General features: G+C 44.3%; 1 protein-coding gene across 1 annotated transcript in view; it reads right to left on the bottom strand.

Annotated features, from left to right (window-relative positions):
* DENND2B (DENN domain containing 2B) overlaps positions 1-27,672 on the bottom strand; it is a 183,859-nt gene that overhangs the window by 40,304 nt on the left and 115,883 nt on the right. Inside the window, exons 7-8 of the mRNA XM_075836786.1 lie at positions 16,189-16,293; positions 1,009-2,193 (exon numbers count right to left, since the gene is read on the bottom strand). Coding sequence (XP_075692901.1) covers positions 1,009-2,193; positions 16,189-16,268 — 1,265 coding nt within the window. The 5' untranslated portion in view covers positions 16,269-16,293. The remainder of the gene's footprint in view (positions 1-1,008; positions 2,194-16,188; positions 16,294-27,672) is intronic.

Raw genomic sequence — 27,672 nt, 5'->3', positions numbered from 1 at the left:
GTGATATGGAGCATGCTGGTATAACCTGGGTATGTTCTGTATATAATTATATATGTACAGCTGGTATAAGTTATACATCTTCTTGTATACAGTGATATGGAGCATGCTGGTATAACCTGGGTATCTTCTGTATATAATTATATATGTACAGCTGGTATAAGTTATACATCTTCCTGTATATAGTGATATGGAGCATGCTGGTATAACCTGGGTATCTCCTGTATATAATTATATATGTACAGCTGGTATAAGTTATACATCTTCCTGTATATAGTGATATGGAGCATGCTGGTATAACCTGGGTATCTTCTGTATATAATTATATATGTACAGCTGGTATAAGTTATACATCTTCTTGTATATAGTGATATGGAGCATGCTGTTATAACCTGGGTATCTTCTGTATATAATTATATATGTACAGCTGGTATAAGTTATACATCTTCTTGTATATAGTGATATGGAGCATGCTGGTATAACCTGGGTATCTTCTGTATATAATTATATATGTACAGCTGGTATAAGTTATACATCTTCTTGTATATAGTGATATGGAGCATGCTGGTATAACCTGGGTATCTCCTGTATATAATTATATATGTACAGCTGGTATAAGTTATACATCTTCCTGTATATAGTGATATGGAGCATGCTGGTATAACCTGGGTATCTTCTGTATATAATTATATATGTACAGCTGGTATAAGTTATACATCTTCCTGTATATAGTGATATGGAGCATGCTGGTATAACCTGGGTATCTTCTGTATATAATTATATATGTACAGCTGGTATAAGTTATACATCTTCTTGTATACAGTGATATGGAGCATGCTGGTATAACCTGGGTATCTTCTGTATATAATTATATATGTACAGCTGGTATAAGTTATACATCTTCTTGTATATAGTGATATGGAGCATGCTGGTATAACCTGGGTATATTATGGTATATGATTATATATGTACAGCTGGTATAAGTTAAGCCTCTTCATCCACATACTGTACCTGCTCTGAGATTTTCGGTGATCTTTCTTGGGCCTCCTGGTGACGGGGGGTGCCGGCGTTAAAGGGAGAGGAGGTGGGGATACAGGTGATGAGGGAGGAGGTAGATTATTAGGGTTGTTCCTGTGGCTTTTGTCAGCTTCATACTCAAATGTCCTCTTGGGTTTGGGGACAGGGTTCACTTCCGCTGCGGGGCTTTCGGGGGCGACAATTGGACTGCTTGAGCTTGCAGTAGTTCCTTGTTTTGCCTTTGCATTTTTCTCATTAAAATGCTCCTGTTCGTTTATTGTATTTACATTCCCGAATTTGTCGCTCGGACTCTCCAAAGTACCTGAAGTTATGGAGCGTTTTCTCCCAAGGTCAACACTGAAACAACTGCTGGGCAGCTGAGGAAGACCCATACCCGGGTTCTCCTTCAACGCCTGCTCGATCTTCTGGATCCGGTTCAGCACCGCAGAGGCCTCCTTCCTAGGCCCCCGTACAAAAGCATTGGCCGGTTCTGTTCTACTGGATCGTCTTTCAAACCGGTGAAGAGAGTCTCGCTCTGACGCGGTCGTCTCCTCCTCCTCTGTTTCTGGGTAAGAACACTCAGAAAATGTTCTACTCATTCTCCGGTATCCTTTAAAGTCAAACGTCTTTTCACTGCATGGCGATGCCAGCATGCTGGGGCATCCTTCGCTGGTAGACCGGTCACCCTGGTCCCCTTTGTCCACAAAGAGGCTGAGACGTGGAGAAGGTTCTCCTCTGCATTCCCATTCTGAAATTTTACGCCGAATGTCAAGCACTTGGGAGCGGACAGCGGTTCTGTTGTGCGGTCGGTTCCGCTGGTTGGCAGCAGACCCCAGGGAGAGGGTGCTCCGGTTAATCTGGCAGTTGCCGATCACATCACCGTCCGTGGTCTCCAATACATTTTCTTTGTGATTGGGGCCTTTAAATACGGAAAGTCTTTTATCCAGACAAGCGACGCTGGCCGATTTGGATAAGTGGTTGGATGTATCGGGCCCGGGAGAGCGCAGGCGGCAGTCTCTCACGTTAGATGCTCTCAGGGTCCAGTCTTTGATGACCAGCTTGTTGTTGTTGGATATGTTGGCGAATCTGTTGGTCCTGCAGAACTCCTCGCTGTCACTGAGAGGATACGATGAGGTCCTGACCGGAGACAGAATCGGTGGAGGAGACACCGACTGTGACCTGGATGGAGGAAAACACATCGTTATGACATGAGCCGGATGTTCAATGCAGTCAATATGATCAGTGATGGAAATATCTATAATCTGATATCAGTGGAACCGGATGGGTTATGGATTATCCGCCATTCTGGATTATCAATCATAAAACAGTAGAAAACCAGGACGCTAAAATACGAGGTTACCCCAGAATCTGCTGCGGTCACTTTGTTATTTAGAGGAATTTTGCTCATTGGATCCACATTATTTAGAAGTTTCGTACTAGAAATAAACGCCGGATTATCAGACCTTCTGTATTATTGGATATCAGATTCATTTAATTTGTCTAAATATTCACCAATCCTATGGTAAACGGTCACATTTTTAAAGGGACTTTTTTTTCTTTTCCCGCATGTAGGAAATTTCCTGCAGAAAAATATTCTTAATATGGGAAATCTGCCACAAGAAAAAAAATCCCTTTAGTGTCCATTCATTTTTAGCGCTGTCACGATACCAGAATTTGGACTTTGATATCGACACTTTGTGTAGTATTTCGATATCAAAACGATACTTTGCCAACAATAATAAAAAAAAAAAGTTCTTCCATTTTCTGATGTGGGGCGCGAGGTGTGATGATGAATTTTGAACCTCCATGTGCCTCACGTTAATAGAAATGAACCCTATTATTTTCCTCAGTCATAATGGACAACATTGGGTTAATTAGAATTAATGTGAGGCACATGGAGGTTCAAAATTCATCCCACCTCGCGCCTCACATTAATAACTGAAAGAAAAGTTTTTATTTTATTACAGCGTAAACATCATAAATGACGCTATAAATTTATTATTATGGTCGCGACGATGCCGAGTATTGAGACTTTTATGTTAATGTTTATTGTAAAAAATGTGTGTGTATTTTTTTACTTTTAATGTACTGATTATATATATATATATATATATATATATATACACTGATAGTACACAGGCAGTTGTTACCTCAGTACTCCCTAACAACAGGAAATATGGTCAGATAGCCCTGGGGTCCTTCAATGTCTGCCCATATATGGTATGTCTCTTGATCGTGTCATAGGGATTCCCTGTGACGCGATCCAAGAGGCATCCCTTCCCCCTTTCTCATTTTCCCCATGAATGCTACGGTCAGCTTTGATCGCAGCATTCAAGAGAGAAGCGGCAGAGATGAGAGATTTCTCTACTCTCTACCGTTAGAGCGGGGCTGCGGCTGTGTAATACAGCCATTGCCCTGCTCCTGAAAAGTGTGCGCGCGGTCAGCATGGGATGATGCGGCTGGCGCTTCACTAATGAGCGGCACTGAAGACGGAACATGGGGTCATTTTGCAGCGCCGGCCGTATCACCTCATGCTGACCGCACGTGCACACTTGTCAGGAAAGGGCAATGAATGTATTACACAGCCGCAGCCCCGCTCTGACTACATTCATATGTTACAATACTGCGGCCGCACAGCTTAGTATCGAAATACATGAATTAACGGTATTGAACCGTTTGAGGGAGCACGGCATTGAAATAGTATCGAAATTTCAATGCATCGTGCATCCCTATTCGTTTTTGAATATTTTCGCTCTGTGCGGAGATTGTTTGAAGTTACAAAGCCGGAGGCTGCACTACTGAGAGACGTCGCCTCCTGATCATGTGCGGCGTTATCACTATATATAATATCTCCAGCCTGCCGGGCCTGTATGGTGGCAGTCGTGTGGATCTGCGGGGACATTGATGTGTGTGGTGATTTGGATGCACACAAGGTCTTCTATGATGTGACGGGCTGTGCAGATTGGGCGCAGGGTTTTTTCAACCAAACCAGACAGATCTGCGTCACCGACCTACAGAAACTCCTCGCCATAAAAAGGCGCGGTACACAGAACTCGTAGATCGCAGGTACTTAGATCCGACCACACATCACCATGACAGTCACAGACAAGGGCCGGCTGCGCACAGCTCGGGGCATATATTGATGGGGTGTAAGGAGACGGGCTCAGGAGGGCAGCGACATTCCCCTGGGTGTGTGCCAGACTGGAGGCGTTATATCTGCCCGCTGCTGACATGGGCCCCAGACTAATATGGCAAAGACTGCAAGAAGTGCCACGTCCGCTTAACCGAACTCACAGCAAACCAACGAAATCCCCGGAGGACCCTGCACTTATTTATCTGGGGATTTACATAGATCACGGTTTATAGAGCGTTTCCCATTACATTTTTAGTGGTTACAAGTTTTATTCAGCAGTTGTATCCTGGTCTGGGAAAGCTGGGTGACAACCAATATCTGCAAGGGTTTTCCCAACTTTCCTGACCTTCTGAATGGTAAGTGTGTCCAGTTAAGTAGTGATACATCCCGTGCCCCCATATCACGGTATAACCACTGATCGCCACGCTACAGTCTGAAGACGCTGGGTGACAAGCAGTATGTCCATTATTACAGCTACAGCACAGGTTTTCCACCTTTCTCAGAGTCCTGATCGGCACATCTGCTTAGTTATACAGAGTTATATAACGAGACATTTTTCATTTAGGATTCATGGAAAGCTGGGTGAAAAGCCTTGTTGGACCTGTAAGATATCACGTATCACCCAGCTTTCCCAGAAAGTCGTTACTTGTAAATGTATAATTCAATGTATGAAAATGTACAATGAAAAGCTGTGTTCCAATTCCTCACCATTTTCAAGATCTCTGCTTGTTGTCAGTGAAGGGGAACATTCTTATTTACATCCTGAAGCGGAAAACTTGCCCTGGTCTATTACGTCTCAGAGCTGAAGGTTTGTTACAATGTATCCAGCCTAGACAATCCTCTGTGAGATGAACACAGCAGCAGCAGCGCATTCCCTGCTCCTCCCCCTGGTAATAGGGATATATTACGTAGCCGCTATTTATGCGGTTCCGAGACACAAGTGCGGTGTAACCGATAATTACATGGAGTACGCATCTAGAATTTCACAATAATGATCCGGTCGGGGTGAGCTGCGCAGTCATGTTCGTAGCAGAACTGTCCGCCTCCTGACCTCTCCCTGCAACCAACGCTGACGTCAGGACAACGCACAGTAATCTCCATTCTCCAAACACAATGTGAACGGATTCTGCAGCTCTGCAAACAAATCTGCAAGTGGCTTTTATTATTTCTTTTCAGCCTGTCTGCTGGGACTGTTGATTTTGAGCGAACGCCAAGAGCAGACGGGCGATGACTGCGCCAATTCATACAGCAAATGTCCACAAGGAAGAACTGCAAATAAGAAGCTGAAACAAACGGCCGCAATGTCAGCGCTGATACTACGGCAGCCGGGGCATCTCCAGTCAGGACGTCACGGTCAAGGGGGTTCTCCAGTTTTATTTAAATAAAGCTCATACATTGTATTACGAAAGGTTCTACAAGATCTTTGCTTGCTGTTAGTGAATGGGAACAGTCTAGTTTCCATCCATAGGACTAAAATCGATGCAGACTTAATACTTCTCACAGCTGAGGATCTGTTATAATTGTATGCTGCTGATTCACTTACACATTTTCATTGTATACAAAACCTCAGCTGTAAGAAGTATTGGCCTGTGGTTGTAAATAAAATGTTTCCATTCACTGACAGCAAGCTGTAAAATGGGGAGGAACACACATTGGGACGTATTTATCAGGGAAATTGTGTCGGTTTCATTGGAAAATAGATGTTCAGGCTGAATGCCATGTATACTAAGCCCTGCATCGTTTTCCCAACAGTTGAGAAAAATGGGGGATGGTTTTGAAGTCGCATGTAGGGCAGCTCATTAAGGCTGTGTTCACATCTGCATTGGAGGCTCCACTTTTTTTTTGCTTTTTTTTTTTGTAAAACGACTGACAATATGATGGAAACCCAACAGAAACCAGAAAAGGTCTCTTCCAAAAGAATCCAGTTCAGTGGGAGAGACTTATAGCTGTTCATCCTGATCTTTCTGGTTCATCAAAAGACAGAAAACTCACAGTAAGGCCGGATTCACACGAGCGTGAGGGTATGTTCACACGGCAGCGTCCGTTACGGCTGAAATGACGGGGCTGTTTTCAGGAGAAAACAGCTCCGTAATTTCAGCTGTCATGGCATGTTGAGGCGCTTTTTCGCTGCATCAATTACGGACGTAAATGGAGCTGTTTTTCCATGGAGTCAATGGAAAACGGCTCCATTTAACGTCTGAAGAAGTGACAGGCACTTCTTTGACGCGGGCGTCTATTTACGCCCCGCCTTTTGACAGCGGGGCGTAAAAAAAATGACCGTCGGAACAGAACATCGTAAGACCCATTCTAATGAATGGGCAGATGTTTGCCGACGCTATCGAGCCGCATTTTCGGACGTAAATTGGGGCGGAAAACGCCCGAATTACGTCCGTAAATAAGCCGTGTGAACATACCCTCACGCATCTCGAACGTCAGAAACTGCCGTTTTTCACGTCCGAGATGCATCCGTGTTGTGCGCTGCAGGATACACTACAGTCTATGGAGGGATGCGTGAAAACATAGGACGTCCTATTTTCTCACGGACCCGTCACACGCTCCGTTGAAATAACGGCCACATTGAATTCTATATGTCCGTGTATAAAGTAGTTCATATGTTCGTGTGAATTAGGCCTGAAGACATGCAGGCAAAGCAGTAAAAGAGGAGAGATGTGAAAAGTGGCTGATGATCCTGATCAGAATGACTCTTTACAGGTGCCATAGAGCAGAGTCTGATAACACGACGACCGCTGGATAATAATACACTCCCCCAAAATAAAAGAAACCCCCACTAATAGACGTCATTCAGACGGACTCTCCTGTCAAGATGACAAATATTCTATTCTGCTGTTTCCTAATTATCCGCATCTGGAAAAGCTGAGTGATAACCAATATGGCTGCAATGCACATGGGTGGTCACTGAGCTTTCCCAGGCACCCGATTGTGAAATCTGCATATAGAGGTACTGGTGCATGGCTCGTTCCTGTATCTTTGTACAGTCAGGGAGAATCCCCATTCATTTTGGGAAAGCTGGGTGGCGATTACTGTCTGAGTATTGACAGCAACGTTAGTGGCCACCGGAGTCTTTTATATTTTCTGGGGACTTTTTGGCCTTGGCGGACATTTCCAGCTACACCTGTACATTTCCTCTGAAGCCTGACAGCTGAATAAATGGCTGGACTGAGCCTGCCGCACCCATACACCTGTATGTGACTGCTGGAGACAGCGTTCCTCCACCAAAAACTGACCTTATGGACAGCAGCCCTCACCTTCATGGAGTATACGCATCTCCTGCGTGTACAACCCAAATCCAGCAGCGTCACCTGACATATCCCCCGCACCTGTACACAACACCTAGAGGTGCGTCCAGCTCACCTGAGAGGTCAGAAAGTACCCAGCATGCCCGAGGACGGATTACAGAGAGATTAACTCCTGCCGATGCCAGAGAGAGGGAAGCGGATAATATAACAAGAGCGTCACCACATATTATACTACATTATTATATTCTGCTGCGTTATATTATGGTTTAGATTACATTATGCTTATTATATAATATTACAGTAAGATTAGAATATTTGATAATCCGGCATCTATCAGGTTCCAGTGATGTATCAATCATCATATTAGGTTACATTATAATACTCCTGCTATACATGTAACTTAGTAACACATGACTTGTATACTGTAGAATTAAAGGGGTTATTCAAGGCCCAAAAATGATTATGAGTGCAGTCCCCGCAGTATGTGGTACACTCGCTAATAATATACATTCCGGTCCCCGGTCGCGCTGATTTTGAGGTTTTCATCGATGTTTATAGCGCTGCCGGGGACCGGAATGTATATTATTAGCGCGTGTAGCACATACTGCGGGGACTGCACTCATAATCATTTTTAGTCCTCGAATAACCCAAGGGTTTTGTTACATTTTCGCAACCGCTTGTCAGATTGCAGGGCCCCTGGAGTAACGTTCCTCCAGACAGGGTTTTTGGCTGGATTTTAAAATGTATGAGAAAAATGCATCTAAAAAGAACGGGGTTTTTATTTTTATTTTTTATGGAACATGTCTTTTTAGTGTCGTTTTGTAATTTCCTGGAGATTTTGAAGTCCTACAGAGAAGCCTGTGGGAAAACCACCGGAAGAAAATGCCATACAGAGCGCATACGTCACTGACCCCGAAAACACAAAATGCTTTGTATTTTCCCTCAGAAAAAAACATGCAAAAACACCACTGAAAACGTGAGTAAACACTGTGTGTAAATCCTGCCTAAAACGAATGGTCTTGCTCCCGTAACAAGCTGCTGTCACCGAAGGTCTCTTGCTCATATTCCCTGCAGCGCCCCTTTAGGAATGATGAAGTATTACACCTTTAATAATGATATTATAATAATGGTATCTTATGTCTGAGATAGTTCAAATAATATAAACCGACTAAGTATTACATATATATACACATTGCTGAAACGGTTCTCTTTTTAAAGAGGCTCTGTCACCACATTATAAGTGTCCCGTCTTCTACATGATGTCATCGGCGCTATAATGTAGGTGACAGCAGTGCTTTTTATTAAAAAAAACGATCTATTTTCACCACTTTATTAGCGATTTTAGATTTATGCTAATGAGTTGCTTAATGCCCAAGTGGACGTGTATTTACTTTAGACCAAGTGGGTGTTGTACAGGGGAGTGTGTGACGCTGACCAATCAGTGACCAATCAGAGTCCTGAACTCCTCTCCATTCATTTCCTCAGCACATAGTGATCCTGTTAGATCCTTATGTGCTGTCTTATACTAACACATTAACAATACTGAAGTGTTTAGACAGTGAATAGACATTCCACGGGACGTCTATTCACAATCCCTGCACTTTGTTACTCTGTCTGTGGTAGTTACAGCAGAGGAAGCGTGATCTCGCGTGATTACGCGGTAAATGACAGGTTACAACGAGATCACGCTTCCTCTGCTGTAACTACCACAGAAACAGTAACGAAGTGCAGAGATTGTGAATAGACATTCCATGGAATGTCTATTCACTGTCTAAACACTTCAGTATTGTTAATGTGTTAGTATAAGATAGCACATAAGGATCTAGCAGGATCCCTATTCGCTGTGTAAATGAATGGAATGGAGTGGAGTGCACGACACTGATTGGTCACTGATTGGTCAGCGTCATACACTCCTCTGTACAACGACCACTTGGTCTAAAGTAAAAACACGCCCACTTGGGCATTAAGCAACTCATTAGCATAAATCTAAAATCGCTAATTAAGTGGTGAAAATAGATAGTTTTTTTTAAAAATAAAAAGCATTACTGTCACCTACATTACAGCGCCGATCATATTATGTAGGAGACAGGGCACTTATAATGCGGTGACAGAGTCTCTTTAAGGCGTTCTAAAACATGACAGAAGCGTCAGATCGCTGGGGTAGAAGGGTTTTCCCAGGACAGGTGGTGGAGCATGTCCTGTTGGTCAGTTTTGCTATAGACAGGATCTAATCTACAGGATGTTATAAAACGCAGGTAGCAGATCCCATTCCATCAATACTCCCGCTGTACATCCCATGTGAGAAGGAGCCGAGGGACTTTCCACAAGGACAATAAAGGCATAAAGCGTCACAAAGCTTACATTCATTTTATCTAATTAATAAAGATTGATAATACCGTAAAATGCATCTGCTCCGCGGGAAAAATATAACCCTCACAATAGAAGGAGCGCTCCTCCCAGCAGCACAGATTATTTCAGGAGAGGAGCGTGCTGATCTTGAGGGAGATCCCAGACTGAGAGTCACGTAGAACAATTCAATACCTTCTGTTAGTAGTGTGGAAAATAGGGGTAGTTGTCTTATAGGAAAAAAACATGATTGTGGCGTGGAGTAATGACATGATTGTGGCGTGGAGTAATGACATGATTGTGGCGTGGAGTAATGACATGATTGTGGAGTAATGACATGATTGTGGCGTGGATAATGACATGATTGTGGCATGGAGTAATGACATGATTGTGGCGTGGAGTAATGACATGATTGTGGCGTGGAGTAATGACATGATTGTGGCGTGGAGTAATGACATGATTGTGGCGTGGAGTAATGACATGATTGTGGCGTGGATAATGACATGATTGTGGCGTGGAGTAATGACATGATTGTGGCGTGGAGTAATGACATGATTGTGGCGTGGAGTAATGACATGATTCTGGCGTGGAGTAATGACATGATTGTGGCGTGGAGTAATGACATGATTGTGGCGTGGAGTAATGACATGATTGTGGCGTGGATAATGACATGATTGTGGCATGGAGTAATGACATGATTGTGGCGTGGAGTAATGACATGATTGTGGCGTGGAGTAATGACATGATTGTGGCATGGAGTAATGACATGATTGTGGCGTGGAGTAATGACATGATTGTGGTGTGGAGTAATGACATGATTGTGGCGTGGATAATGACATGATTGTGGCATGGAGTAATGACATGATTGTGGCGTGGAGTAATGACATGATTGTGGCGTGGAGTAATGACATGATTGTGGCGTGGAGTAATGACATGATTGTGGCGTGGAGTAATGACATGATTGTGGCGTGGATAATGACATGATTGTGGCGTGGAGTAATGACATGATTGTGGCGTGGAGTAATGACATGATTGTGGCGTGGAGTAATGACATGATTCTGGCGTGGAGTAATGACATGATTGTGGCGTGGAGTAATGACATGATTGTGGCGTGGAGTAATGACATGATTGTGGCGTGGAGTAATGACATGATTGTGGCGTGGAGTAATGACATGATTGTGGCGTGGAGTAATGACATGATTGTGGCGTGGAGTAATGACATGATTGTGGCGTGGAGTAATGACATGATTGTGGCGTGGAGTAATGACATGATTGTGGCGTGGAGTAATGACATGATTGTGGCGTGGAGTAATGACATGATTGTGGCGTGGAGTAATGACATGATTGTGGCGTGGAGTAATGACATGATTGTGGCGTGGAGTAATGACATGATTGTGGCGTGGAGTAATGACATGATTGTGGCGTGGAGTAATGACATGATTGTGGCGTGGAGTAATGACATGATTGTGGCGTGGAGTAATGACATGATTGTGGCGTGGAGTAATGACATGATTGTGGCGTGGAGTAATGACATGATTGTGGCGTGGAGTAATGACATGATTGTGGCGTGGAGTAATGACATGATTGTGGCGTGGAGTAATGACATGATTGTGGCGTGGAGTAATGACATGATTGTGGCGTGGAGTAATGACATGATCATTTGTCAGGCTGAGGAAAGGCTTCATGTAATGCAGTAATGGGATTAACGCATTTCACAATCTGACGTCCCCCGCGGCTACGAGCCGCGCACATTAGCATTCGGTGAATCAGCGAGTTCACGGAAGAATCACAGGTTCTCATATTAAACAGAAGGGGAACAAGACACGACGGCTTCAATTACTGCGTCTATTACCAAACTCTCACCTGAGGGCGGGGAGCGGCGGAGCGGCGAGCCGGGGGTAACATGAAGGATTATGGATGGAAGGAACTTGTAGAAATTACACGAGATTTGTCCAGAGCAAAACGAGAGGTCAAAAGCTGCTAAGAGCGCCGGGACGTCTGTGTAATAAAAGATCCGTTAGGCATCGTGCACTCGACCGTCTCCGTTTCGCGGACCGTAAAACATGGATCCAAGCGGCTTCCGTGTGCTGTCCGTTTCTCTTGCAGACGCAAACTAGAATTGGTGAGACGGACCGCAAACACGGACAAGAATAGGACATATAATTTTACGGAACAGACACACAGATTTGCAAAAAAAGAAAACGGATGTGAGCACGGCGCCATAGAAATGAATGGTTGACCATGTTATCCACAGAAACGGGAAGGACGCTGAGGAAAACACCAGTCATGTGCATGAGCCCTTAATCCGGCACGTTATGGTCCTTACATCCTTATCACCCGGCACGCAACAAAAATAGCGCCCCCAGAAGATGAATGTAAAGTTCCCCGTGCTTTGTGTCGCTCACATATTTTGGGCGCTATTCACACCACATTGGGGCAGGCAGCGGAGATATACATTTATTTTCTTTTTCTTCCTTTATGTAATTGTGTCTAATCATTCGGAATATTGGAAAATCCAGAACGTGGGAGGTCTTGAGGATGCCGGATTATCAGAATCTTCCTGTCCATGACATTATATTGGGCAGCCCTGCCCCCGGCTGTGCCCGCTGTCAGCTCATTTCTCCCCTCGGTCATCTGCAGGACATTGCTGTGGTCATCGTGACGTCCGCCGCATGTTCTTGTTCCTATAGGTCCACAGCCTGGATGACACGGGGAAGGCTTCGCAGCACTGGGTGTGGATGAGGGTCTCTGTATAATAGGGGTCTATAAGCGGCCGTTTCGCCTCGCCCTCCATACTGAGCAGCGCACACCATTGTTCTGCCTTACAGTTATGTCTACAAAGACTTCCTGCGCCGGAGCCGTCACTCAGGACGGAGAAATGTCTGACAGTAGAGACGGCGACTCAGCCCAGCCTGTCATAATGAGAGATTCATCATGAAACATTCAGGGGACAGTATATGATGTAGGATGATGATATATGTGAACTTCTATATGATCATTAGATGATCAGTCCCGGGGTCATGGCTGCAGCTTCAGCTGCAGTAACAAGTACAGACAGAGCGCGGCGTCTGCGGTGGCGATATACGATGAAGATGACATTTATAGAGATTTATTGTTTTATGTAGATGAAGCTTAATCATCATATCAAGAAAAGTTCTGCAACTTTCTAATAGACTTTGTGTTTTAATTCCTCGCCATCTTCAAGATCTCTATTTGCTGTCAGGGAATAAAGACATTCTCGTTTACCAGTGCAGAGCTAAAACTTCTCACAGCTCAGGGTTTGCTACAGTTGCATTCAGGATAAACAGTTAGAATTGTTTAGATTGTAGCAAAATCTTTCCATGTAGACAGGTAATGTGGAAAAAGAAAGCTGCTGGTGGAACTACAAGTCCCAGCACAGCCAGCGTAGGAAATGAAGCTTCAGACGGCGTCACCTTTTCTCTTACAGATGATTCTGCAGGAGTCGTAGCACCGGCCTGTACAGAACACGCCGCAGTCTGTAGGACATGGATCGTCTTGTGTCCTGGCTGCTTGACAAAGAGGAGCACAGATTATCCCGGTCGTGGCATGCCGGGGCACACATAGATTCCTGAGAGCGGAGCGCACATATAGATCGGGAGGATACGCTGCCGCCAGATGTGTTCATGATCACACCATCCATAGCGCAGAAAACAGGAAAACTTGTAAAACCTCAACAACTCAAAATTTGGTATGGCCTCCGTGGCAAATGCTCCGAGCCAGGGAGCACAAGGGCTCAGTGGTTAGAACAGCGGCTCAGTGGTCAGGACAGGGGCTCAGTGGTTAGAACAGCGGCTCAGTGGTTAGAACAGCGGCTCAGTGGTTAGAACAAGGGATTTGGTGGTTAAAACAGTAGCTTGGTTAAAGCAGGCCGCTAAGTGGTAGAGGTTAGGACAGGGGCTCAGCGGTTAGGACAGGGGCTCAGCGGTTAGGAGGTGGCTCAGTGGTTAGGACAGGGGCTCAGCGGTTAGGACAGGGGCTTAGTGGTTAGGAGGTGGCTCAGTGGTTAGGAGGTGGCTCAGTGGTTAGGACAGGGGCTCAGTGGTTAGAACAGCGGCTCAGTGGTCAGGACAGGGGCTCAGTGGTTAGAACAGCGGCTCAGTGGTTAGAACAAGGGATTTGGTGGTTAAAACAGTAGCTTGGTTAAAGCAGGCCGCTAAGTGGTAGAGGTTAGGACAGGGGCTCAGCGGTTAGGACAGGGGCTCAGCGGTTAGGAGGTGGCTCAGTGGTTAGGAGGTGGCTCAGTGGTTAGGACAGGGGCTCAGCGGTTAGGACAGGGTCTTAGTGGTTAGGAGGTGGCTCAGTGGTTAGGAGGTGGCTCAGTGGTTAGGACAGGGGCTCAGTGGTTAGGACAGGGGCTCAGTGGTTAGGACGGCTTTATTGTTAACCCTAATATTTTAGGCGCTATTCACACCACAATGAAAACCGGCTCCAAAAATGGCTCAAGAAGTGACATGCACTTCTTTTTCGTGGCCGTTTTGAAAAACGGCCACGTAAAAAACGTCCCGTCGGAACAGAACTACGTTTTTCCCATTGAAATCAATGGGCAGATGTTTGGAGGTGTTCTGCTTCCGATTTTTCAGCCATTTTTCGGGCAAGTTTGACCCTGCCCTCAATACAAGCCTCAGAGCCCCCATTCTATGTAATTACAGCACTGCTTAGTAGACATGGCCGTCTCTGCCTTAATGTACCCTAAATAATGCAGTGAAATATGCGGAACACTTCCTGGACCAGCGCCAGATCATCAGATGTTTTTAACATGAATTCCTTCATAGGGAAAATATTCAGCAGAGGAGACGTCTGATGTTTCAGGAGAAAGCAACGTAAAAGTGACAGAACAAGTAAGAAGAGGCTGAGACGTACAACACAGACAGCGGAAGACGCACCCCCCGAGATTACAGACCGGAGGCTCCCCTAAAATCTCTGCTCTTTCCACATCTAGACAGCGAGCTCTGAAGCCCAGGAACGCAAAGTCTTCCTGCATCTATTACAGCTGCCCTATGGTTAAATACCTAGGAATGCTGGACCCAGGGTTATTATCCTGCACCCCAAGTGTCAGTGTCATTATCCTGTACCCCAAGTGTCAGTGTATCATTATCCTGAACCCCAAGTGTCAGCGTATCATTATCCTGCATCCCAAGTGTCAGCGTATCATTATCCTGCATCCCAAGTGTCAGCGTATCATTATCCTGTACCCCAAGAGTCAGTGTCATTATCCTGTCCCCCAAGTGTCAGTGTATCATTATCCTGTACCCCAAGTGTCAGTGTATCATTATCCTGTACCCCAAGTGTCAGTGTATCATTATCCTGTACCCCAAGTGTCAGTGTGTCATTATCCTGTACCCCAAGTGTCAGTGTATCACTATCCTGTACCCCAAATGTAAGTATCATTATCCTGTACCCCAAGTGTCATTATCCTGTACCCCAAGTGTCAGTGTGTCATTATCCTGTACCCCAAGTGTCAGCGTATCACTATCCTGTACCCCAAGTGTCAGTGTCATTATCCTGTACCCCAAGTGTCAGTGTATCATTATCCTGTACCCCAAGTGTCAGTGTGTCATTATCCCGTCCCCCAAGTGTCAGTCTGTCATTATTCTGTACCCCAAGTGTCAGTGTGTCACTATCCTGTACCCCAAATGTAAGTATCATTATCCTGTACCCAAAGTGTCATTATCCTGTACCCCAAGTGTCAGTGTGTCATTATCCTGTACCCCAAGTGTCAGCGTATCATTATCCTGAACCCCAAGTGTCAGTGTATCATTATCCTGTACCCCAAGTGTCAGTGTATCATTATCCTGAACCCCAAGTGTCAGTGTCATTATCCTGTACCCCAAGTGTCAGTGTATCATTATCCTGAACCCCAAGTGTCATTATCCTGTACCCCAAGTGTCAGTGTATCATTATCCTGTACCCCAAGTGTCAGTGTATCACTATCCTGTACCCCAAGTGTCAGTGTCATTATCCTGTACCCCAAGTGTCAGTGTATCATTATCCTGTACCCCAAGTGTCAGTGTGTCATTATCCCGTCCCCCAAGTGTCAGTCTGTCATTATTCTGTACCCCAAGTGTCAGTGTGTCACTATCCTGTACCCCAAATGTAAGTATCATTATCCTGTACCCAAAGTGTCATTATCCTGTACCCCAAGTGTCAGTGTGTCATTATCCTGTACCCCAAGTGTCAGCGTATTATTATCCTGCACCCCAAGTGTCAGTGTGTCATTATCCTGCACCCCAAGTGTCAGTGTCATTATCCCGTCCCCCAAGTGTCAGTGTGTCATTATCCTGCACCCCAAGTGTCAGTGTATCATTATCCCGTACCCCAAGTGTCAGCGTATCATCATCCTGTACCCCCAGGTGTCATGTCGTGTACGATTATTGCTTTGACCTCATGTGTCAGGACAGAAGCAGCAGATTTTCTTACCGTTCCAGAGTATCCAGTGGTGTCCTACAGCCGCCAGCAGTATGAGGGATGGCTGCAGTTTTGTTGGCGGTCATGGTCATTGCTGCCCTCTGTGGACCTTCGTACCTAGGATGGAAGGAGAGCAGGAATTAGACATAACGTGGGACTGACGCTGCAGGTTATTAACGCTCTGGGGATCGGGAGGTTTCTTAATTACAACGAATTTTGTGGTAAGGAAATGCTCTGTTACCTCCCCCTCGTTATGTGTTGAAATTCTTGTTCATACACATAAAGAAGAAATGTCTTATTCCTATAGATCCCCTCAGGTAAACGAACCTCAACCAGACACTTCAAGCTGAAAAGATGACGTTAAAGATGATCCCCCAAAAATAAAAACCTGCGTAATCCCCATGTGTGAAGATTTTTAGCTGTCACTTTTGGTCTTCTACACAAGTTGCTGGGTGACAACTCCGACCTGCAGCCATTAGTGACCCTACAGAGCGGCCACCCAGCGCTTCTTGGGGCTTGTCCACACACAACAGAATTGTTGCAGAAAATTTCTGCAGCAATTTCATTGAAAGTCAAAGACTTTCCGTTGCGGCAAAACGCACCATTTCCTGCAGTTTTTACGGCAGAAAATGGTGCGGATTTTGCAGCGAAATTCCGAATCTGAAAAAATGCGCCAATTCGGCAGCGTGTGGACGAGCCCTTATAGACCTGCGATGGTGTATAATTCTGTATCGTGTAGCTGCATTCCCATCCCGGACACCTTTGTGAGCTGCCTGTGTGTCAGTCCTCACTGTGGTTCTGGAATTATACTTATGAACTAGAAAGCTCTGGATGAACAGACATATACGTAGGTCCACTTAAGATAAGGGAGTGCTGTGATTGGTGGGAGCGCACTGATAAGAGGAACCTATAATGTATAATAATCCGTATGATTAGCTACGTCGGAGGCAGTGAATGGAAAAGCTGTTTCATATTTTCAGATCAAAGTAAATGTTCCTTTAATAATCACGTCCTACAACAGCCGGAATCATCAGGACTGAACTTTAGGTCGGTGGAAATTCCGCTATAAAGAGAGGTCATATTAATGCAGCGATGACAGAAACGTGACAATCTCCCGGAAGCATCGCAACGCAACATCACCGCACAGATGAAAGATTCCTGAATGGTCCTAGAGCGACACTCGGGGTTCACAGGTCACGGGGTGCGGAGCTGCTGCAGATTCACCACCAGTAAATGCTACTTCATTTTTACATTTTTTAAACCCTTTCACGTGCAGCGCCTGAAATCCGCGCAGATTTGGGGGAAACTGACAAAACGGTGAGTAAAATCCACAATTTTAATGTCCACTTAAGATGACCAAACACAATATAAAACTGTCAAATGAAGACTCGCTTTTAAGGAATGAATGGGATACCAAGACATACCACCAACTGTACCACCCAGGATATACCACCAACTGTACCACCCAGGATATACCACCAACTGTACCACCCAGGATATACCACCAACTGTACCACCCAGGATATACCACCAACTGTACCACCCAGGATATACCACCAACTGTACCACCCAGGATATACCACCAACTGTACCACCCAGGATATACCACCAACTGTACCACCCAACATGTACCACCCAAGATATACCACCAACTGTACCACCCAGGATATACCACCAACTGTACCACCCAGCATGTACCACCCAAGATATACCACCAACTGTACCACCCAGGATATACCACCAACTGTACCACCCAGCATGTACCACCCAAGATATACCACCAACTATTACCACCCAGCATGTACCACCCAAGATATACCACCGACGGTATCACCCAAGATATACCACCAACTGTACCACCCAAGATATACCACCAACGGTACCACCCAATATATACCACCAACTGTACCACCCAAGATATACCACCAACTGTACCACCCAAGATATACCACCAACGGTACCACCAACGGTACCACCCAAGATATACCACAAACTGTACCATCAACTGTACCACCCAGCATGTTCCACCAACTATACCACCCGAGATATACAACCAAACATATACCACCAACGGTACCACCCAAGGTATACCACCAACTATCCCACCCAAGATATACCACCAACTGTACCAACCAAGATATACCACCAACTGTACCACCCAGGATATACCACCAACTGTACCACCCAAGATATACCACCAACTGTACCACCCAAGATATACCACCAACTGTACCACCCAAGATTTACCATCAACTGTACCACCCAAGATATACCACCAACTGTACCAACCAGCATGTACCACCAACGGTACCACCAATGGTACCACCCAAGATATACCACAAACTGTACCATCAACTGTACCACCCAGCATGTTCCACCAACTATACCACCCAAGATATACAACCCAGCATATACCACCAACGGTACCACCCAAGATATACCACCAACTGTGCCACCCAAGATATACCACCAACTGTACCACCCAATATATACCACCAACGGTACCACCAAAGATATACCACCAACTGTGCCACCCAAGATATACCACCAACTGTACTACCCAAGATATACCACCAACTGTACCACTCAAGATATACCACCAACTGTACCACCCAGCATGTACCACCAACGGTACCACCCAAGATATACCACAAACCGTACCATCAACTGTACCACCCAGCATGTTCCACCAACTATACCACCCAAGATATACAACCCAGAATATACCACCAACGGTACCACCCAAGATATACCACCAACTGTCCCACCCAAGATATACCACCAACTGCACCAACCAAGATATACCACCAACTGTACCACCCAGGATATACCACCAACTGTACCACCCAATATATACCACCAACTGTACCACCCAAGATATACCACCAACTGTACCACCCATCATGTTCCAGCAACTATACCACCCAAGATATACATCCCAGCATGTACCACCAACGGCACCACCCAAGATATACCACCAATTATACCACCCAGCATGTACCAACTCTAGCACCCAGCATGTACCACTAACTGTACCACCCAATATATTCCACCAACTGTACCACCAACTGTACCAGACAAGATATACCACCCAGCATGTACCACCAACGGTACCACCCAAGATATACCACCAACTGTACCACCCAGCAGGTAGCACCAACTGTACCATCCAGCAGGTACCGCCAACTATACCACCCAAGATATACCACTAATGGTACCACCCAGCATAGCTCTATACACATGGACACTTCATATGTTTATACAGGGTCAAGTCCTCACGTGATAATGGGGGCATCTAAACTCTGCATTGGGAACCTTGGGTTTTAAGCTTAGCCTCTACCCCAAATGTGAATGTCAATGAATTGTCTCAGCCAGGTAAAGAGGGGGTACACATCACCCCCTCCCTGATCTAATAAGTCTAAGGGGCAGGACACAGACAGGAGATCCCCCCGCTGCCCTAATATAAAGGTAGATTCATCCTCTCCCTTCAGTTACATTTCCGTTCCTTTAAGGTTTTTTGCAGATTGTTCATCTCATCACGAGCGTGGGCAACCTCGGATATGAAGACCGCAGTTTCTCACGTCCAAGGTGCCCTCGTGCGGGATGCGTTATCACGGCTCCCCCGTAGACTGGACATTATGGAGGGATTCGTTAAACTCAAGAAAATACGACTATTTTTTCACGGACCCTTCACACTCAACGCTGAAACAACGGCCATGAGAACGACCCCATGGAAATACATGAGTCCGTGCGACGGCCGTGGTTTTATCTGACTTATACGCTCGTCTGAATGAGCCCTAAATGTAAGAAGACTTCACTCCATGACAAGAGTCTGAGGTTCAGCCAAGTGCTCCTCCAGCCGGGGGAGGGGTACGGGGGCGCTCGGGGTGTTGATAACTGCGGGTTACAAATAGCGCACATTTATTTATTTAGAGTTTATGGCAGTTCATATCATTTCATTGTTTCATGACTTACAGACAAGGTTTATAAATAAAACCGTCCCGACCGCAGCAACGCGTCAAGTGACCTCCCCGTGATTCCTCATGAGCATCATTACAAAAGGAGAGTGTGGGGGAGGGGAACCCCAAACCGGCCCCTCAGACGTTACATTTACGACTCCCATAAATAGAAATGTTCTATTACTGTATAATACTATAAATATTAACAGCTGGGCGAGGAGCCGGGCCGACAATGCAACGCCGACCCAGCTCTGCTGCATCTCACAATAACAGTAAAAGCATGCCCCATACAACGAGCAAAGGCCAACACTACACCAGTCTAGGGGGCAATGCCCACAAACTATCCCACGCTATACAGTGAACGAGATCATTACTACTCACGTGCACAAGAGGCAATAATTATGTCAATAAAGCTTCATCGTGTAGAATGAAAAGTTCTAACACTTTCTAATAAACTTTGTGTTTCATTTCCTCACCATTTCAAGATCTCTGCTTACTGGAAATTAACATTTTTGTTTATGTCCAGAGGCTGAAAACCCATCCAGAACCAAAACTTTTCACAGCTGAGGTTTTGTTACAGTTGTATCAAATCCAGACAATTATCTGTGAGCTACACAGTCTGAGCTGATACATTGTAGCAAACTATAAAGACAGGAGAGAGATTTATGCTGCTGTGTATAGATGACAGAGGATTGTCTACATCGGACACAACTGTAACAAACCTTCAGCTGTGTAAGCAGGACATAGAAAGGACAAGTTTTAAGGCTCCTGTTAAAAGCAATACATTTTCAATTCACAGACAATACGAAGGTCTTGAAAATGGTGAGGAATTTAAACACAAAGCATACTAGAAAGTATCAGAACATTTCATTATACAATGACTAACTTATATATATATATATATATCTATCATGTGTGAGGGGTTGTCACAGCCCCGCCCCCTGTTACTGACATCACTGATATATAATATAATTACACTGTGATCAGACATGAGATCCACACATCTTATATACAGTCACAGCTATTCATCTATTACTACTGACAACCAGCCTGTATATCATGTGTGAGAGGTTGTCACAGCCCCGCCCCCTGTTACTGACATCACTGATATATAATATAATTACATTGTGATCAGACATGAGATCCACACATCTTATATACAGTCACAGCTATTCATCTATTACTACTGACAACCAGCCTGTATATCATGTGTGAGAGGTTGTCACAGCCCCGCCCCCTGTTACTGACATCACTGATATATAATATAATTACACTGTGATCAGACATGAGATCCACACATCTTATATACAGTAACAGCTATTCATCTATTACTCCTGACAACCAGCCTGTATACCATGTGTGAGAGGTTGTCACAGCTCCGCCCCCTGTTACTGACATCACTGATATATAATATAATTACATTGTGGTCAGACATGAGATCCACACATCTTATATACAGTCACAGCTATTCATCTATTACTACTGACAACCAGCCTGTATATCATGTGTGAGAGGTTGTCACAGCCCCGCCCCCTGTTACTGACATCACTGATATATAATATAATTACATTGTGATCAGACATGAGATCCACACATCTTATATACAGTAACAGCTATTCATCTATTACTACTGACAACCCGCCTATATATCATGTGTGAGAGGTTGTCACAGCTCCGCCCCCTGTTACTGACATCACTGATATATAATATAAATTACACTGTGATCAGACATGAGATCCACACATATTATATACAGTAACAGCTATTCATCTATTACTACTGACAACCAGCCTGGATATCATGTGTGAGAGGTTGTCACAGCTCCGCCCCCTGTTACTGACATCACTGATATATAATATAATTACACTGTGATCAGACATGAGATCCACACATCTTATATACAGTCACAGCTACTCATCTATTACTACTGACAACCAGCCTGTATATCATGTGTGAGAGGTTGTCACAGCCCCGCCCCCTGTTACTGACATCACTGATATATAATATAATTACACTGTGATCAGACATGAGATCCACACATCTTATATACAGTAACAGCTATTCATCTATTACTACTGACAACCAGCCTGTATACCATGTGTGAGACGTTGTCACAGCCCCGCCCCCTGTTACTGACATCACTGATATATAATATAATTACATTGTGATCAGACATGAGATCCACACATCTTATATACAGTAACAGCTACTCATCTATTACTACTGACAAGCAGCCTGTATATCATGTGTGAGAGGTTGTCACAGCTCCGCCCCTTGTTACTGACATCACTGATATAATATAATTACATTGTGATCAGACATGAGATCCACACATCTTATATACAGTTACAGCTATTCATCTATTACTACTGACAACCAGCCTGTATATCATGTGTGAGAGGTTGTCACAGCTCCGCCCACTGTTACTGACATCACTGATATATAATATAAATTACACTGTGATCAGACATGAGATCCTCACATCTTATATACAGTAACAGCTATTCATCTATTACTACTGACAACCTGCCTGTATATCATGTGTGAGAGGTTGTCACAGCCCCGCCCCCTGTTACTGGCATCACTGATATATAATATAATTACATTGTGATCAGACATGAGATCCACACATCTTATATACAGTCACAGCTAGTCATCAATTACTACTGACAACCAGCCTGTGTATCATGTCTGAGAGGTTGTCACAGCCCCGCCCCCTGTTACTGACATCACTGATATATAATATAATTACACTGTGATCAGACATGAGATCCACACATCTTATATACAGTGACAGCTATTCATCTATTACTACTGACAACCAGGCTGTATATCATGTGTGAGAGGTTGTCACAGCCCCGCCCCCTGTTACTGACATCACTGATATATAATATAATTACATGTGATCAGACATGAGATCCACACATCTTATATACAGTAACAGCTATTCATCTATTACTACTGACAACCAGCCTGTATATTATGTGTGAGAGGTTGTCACAGCCCCGCCCCCTGTTACTGACATCACTGATATATTATATAATTACATTGTGATCAGACATGAGATCCACACATCTTATATACAGTAACAGCTATTCATCTATTACTACTGACAACCAACCTGTATATCATGTGTGAGAGGTTGTCACAGCCCCGCCCCCTGTTACTGACATCACTGATATATAATATAATTACATTGTGATCAGACATGAGATCCACACATCTTATATACAGTCACAGCTATTCATCTATTACTACTGACAACCAGCCTGTATATCATGTGTGAGAGGTTGTCACAGCCCCGCCCCGTTACTGACATCACTGATATATAATATAATTACATGTGATCAGACATGAGATCCACACATCTTATATACAGTAACAGCTATTCATCTATTACTACTGACAACCAGCCTGTATATCATGTGTGAGAGGTTGTCACAGCCCCGCCCCCTGTTACTGACATCACTGATATATAATATAATTACACTGTGATCAGACATGAGATCCACACATCTTATATACAGTAACAGCTATTCATCTATTACTGCTGACAACCAGCCTGTATATCATGTGTGAGAGGTTGTCACAGCCCCGCCCCCTGTTACTGACATCACTGATATATAATATAATTACATTGTGATCAGACATGAGATCCACACTCCTTATACTACAGTAACTGTGTCCTTCTAATAGACTTTGTGTTTCAAATTCTATTTAGAAGATCTCTGCTTGCTCTAAATGAATAAGAACATAATTGTTTACATTCAGAGGCTGAAAATCTGTCTTGACCTAATACTTCTCCGAGCTGATGGGTTTGTTACAGTCTAATAGAGGACAGGAGGGACATTTTCTCCTTATATCCCCGGTGAATGATGGTAACAGGATAAGCCTGGCTTTACTCATTTGTTGCTATATTTAAATTATTACAAGATAATTTGATTCTAGTTGGAAATGCGGGAATTACTGGCGGTGAGTCACATGGTCTGAAGCTCCTCGTTCACTTGGTCTTTGTAAATTGCGTCTCTGCGGCCTGTGCTGCGTTGCGTTTAGCTGGAAGGTCCGGTTCACACATTTTTTTTTTTTGCACTTTGTATACATAGATTTTGACGGATTTTTCTGAGCTTGTTAATGGAGTCCAGTGTCAGAAAATGCAAAAATAGAGATTTAAAAAAATATATATTAATGTTACTAATTCGGCGCCATTCCCACGCCGCTACTCCTCACAGTCCACTAATCCATTTTCTTTACTGCTCCCTGCAGTCACATTTCTTCCATGGCGCTTTGTAAACAAAAGGGATCGGGACCTTTGGGGACCAATGGGGACAGTGCAGAATTAATAAGGTGAATGCATTACCGAATTGTTAGAACCCAGAAGTTTCTTTTATAAATTGCAGCCTGGTCTCTGGAGGAGAAGAGTAGAAGAGGTTTAAGGAAAATGTTGTAGCGCATAAAAGAGTCCCCATAATAATTGCCAGGGGGAAAAAACGTCTCTCAGAAAAGCATTTTGGTGCAATTATCATCTGGGACGTTGTATTTATGAACAGGGAAGCTCAGGATGAACATCGGAATTGGCCCCACCCAGATATGGGAGCGCGGCAGAGGAAGGGACTGTGTTGATAGGTGCCATGTTTATGTAAAGTTAAAGCGCACTGTTGCTTTAAGAAAGTTTTTCAGAAGTAATGAGCATCCCCTGATCGAACAAGGAAAAGCTCAACGTTTCTCCAAATTTGCTTTTAATCAGTTAAACAAACCATAAAATATTTTCTTGGAGCTCAGACATCGCAGTGGAAAGGAATCTGTGACAGAGAAGAAAAAATCCCTGTGTTTTTCCAGTTTCTGAATTGCCAGATGTCCCTATTTGGTGGTGAATGTTCTTTGTTGCCCTGAATCACAATAGATAATTGGAAGTTTATACCTAAAATGAAACCATTGGTGCCGCATTACTACATATCTCTGTATCACACATGTCAGGCTTAGATACACGGCTCAGCACACAGTATCACACATGATAGGCTTAGAAACATGGCTCAGCAGACAGTATCACACATAACAGGCTTAGATACTTGGCTCAGCAGACATTATCATACATAACAGGATTAGATACACCGCTGAGCAGACAGTATCACACATAACAGGCTTAGATACACGGCTCAGCAGACATTATCATACATGATAGGCTTAGATACATGGCCCAGCAGACAGTATCACACATGGTAGGATTAGATACAGCGACTCAGCAGACATTATCACACATGATAGGATTAGATACACAGCTCAGCAGACAGTACCACACATGATAGTATTAGATACATAGTTCAGCAGATATTGTCACACATGATAGGATTAGATACACAACTCAGCAGACCGTATCACACATGATAGGATTAGATACAGAAGCTCAGCAGACAGCACACATGATAGGATTAGATACACAGCTCAGTAGACAGTATCACATATGATAGGCTTAGATACACGGTTTAATAGACGGTATCACACGATAGGATTAGATACACAGCGGTTGTAGTGCTGAGTGGTTCTCTTCTCAAGTGTGATACCGTCCCAGTTTAGATACACAACCCCTGATGGGGGATGTAGTGCTGTGTAGTCATTATTCTACATTTATAGGATCCTCGTGTAATTATTCCCTCCTGTGTGATATATAATGAGACCTCTCGAGAAGACCCCCCATATCCAGACCAGGTTCCTGTGACGCCGGCCGCACGTCTGACTATAGAAGCTTGCTGCGACCATCACTACATTCATTTGTTTCTCTGCATTTTTGGGGATGTTTTATTTTACAAAATCCTTTTCCTGGAATTCGGAATTTGGGATGTGAAATTGATAGAAAGGTCTGCAGGCTGCGGTGACGAGTGATACCCCTGTGTGCTGCGCAGCGCTCCAACTATCTATACTTCCCAGAGACAATGAGCTGCTGAGCCGATGTATCTAAGTCTTCTATGTGCGATTCTATATGTGGAGCTACCGTATCTAATCCTATCATGTGTGATACAGTCTGCTGAGATGGGTATCTAATCCTATCATGTGTGATACTGTCTGCTGAGCTGTGTATCTAATCCTATCATGTGTGATACTGTCTGCTGAGCTGTGTATCTAATCCTATCATGTGTGATACTGTCTGCTGAGCTGTGTATCTAATCCTATCCTGTGTGATACTGTCTGCTGGCCTGTGTATCTAATCTGATCATGTGTGATACTGTCTGCTGAGCTGTGTATCTAATCCTATCATGTGTGATACTGTCTGGTGAGCCGTGTTTCTAATCCCATCATGTGTGATACCGTCTGCTGAGCTGTGTATCTAATCCTATCATGTGTGATACCGTCTGCTGAGCTGTGTATCTAATCCTATCATGTGTGATACTGTCTGCTGAGCTGTGTATCTAATCCTATCATGTGTGATACTGTCTGCTGAGCTGTGTATCTAATGCTATCATGTGTGATACTGTCTGCTGACCCGTGTATCTAATCCTATCATGTGTGATACTGTCTGCTGAGCTGTGTATCTAATCCTATCATGTGTAATACTGTCTGCTGAGCTGTGTATGTAATGCTATCATGTGTGATACTGTCTGCTGACCCGTGTATCTAATCCTATCATGTGTGATACTGTCTGCTGCCTATCCGGTAATATACAGTCACTACTACCCCCATCATGTCATGTTACATACTAGTTGGAGTTGTTATGTAGAGGACGGTTGGATGTGATAGCTTGCTGTGTGGCTCGGGGCCGCGGTTCGTACGCAGCGATCAGTCTGACTTATGATGTCATGCGCTAGAAGAACTGTCAACAGAATGTAATATTGCCAGATAATTGTCTCCAGCTGCGAAACACACACAACCCGGGGATAAAAAGTCGCCTGATGCCAAAATATTTTCCCTGACATTGTCCTGGTGACCGGAGACTTTCCCCTTCTCAATAATAATAATGCCGCTGATATTGTCGCTATGCGGCTGTTTTTAGTTGTATCGGTTCCTGTTGTGTGACAACCAATCTGGCCGCCATTGCAGCTTCCACGGGTATTGTCATCGGCTGTAACACATCTCACATTGCTGACAGATCTGCCATGCAGAATTCTAGGAAAGCTGGGTGACAATCCCCAGGTGTATTAGAGGTCATATTGGTTACCACTCTGCTTTCCCACAAATAGAAATAGTAAAAAAGAAATTTCTAACAATGTGACTCAAGGACGAGGGAAATGCTCTTAAGGCTCCATTCACACGTTGCAGTTGATGTGCGGTTAGAACTGCATTGAAAATTTATGGGGCGTTTTTTTTTAATGCCGTTGCGTTTTTTTACCGCAACTGCATTAAAAATGCACCAAACTGCGGTAAAAACACATGTTTTTTGGATGCAGGTCGAATCGCATCTTAACTGCAGCGTGTGAATGGACCCTAGAGACCCGTGTCTGCTCCTTTGGTCATTCCTGTATACAAGATTATCATTGTAATTCCTCCAATCAGCAGCAGGAACGAGGGGAGATAATTATTGTACGCAGCTCCCCTGAATATCTATGAG

The sequence above is a fragment of the Rhinoderma darwinii genome, chromosome 9 (genome assembly GCF_050947455.1).
Source record: "Rhinoderma darwinii isolate aRhiDar2 chromosome 9, aRhiDar2.hap1, whole genome shotgun sequence".
Classification (NCBI taxonomy): Eukaryota; Metazoa; Chordata; class Amphibia; order Anura; family Rhinodermatidae; genus Rhinoderma; species Rhinoderma darwinii.
Note: the sequence above shows the minus strand (reverse complement) of the source record. Positions and strands in the feature narration are given on the sequence as shown.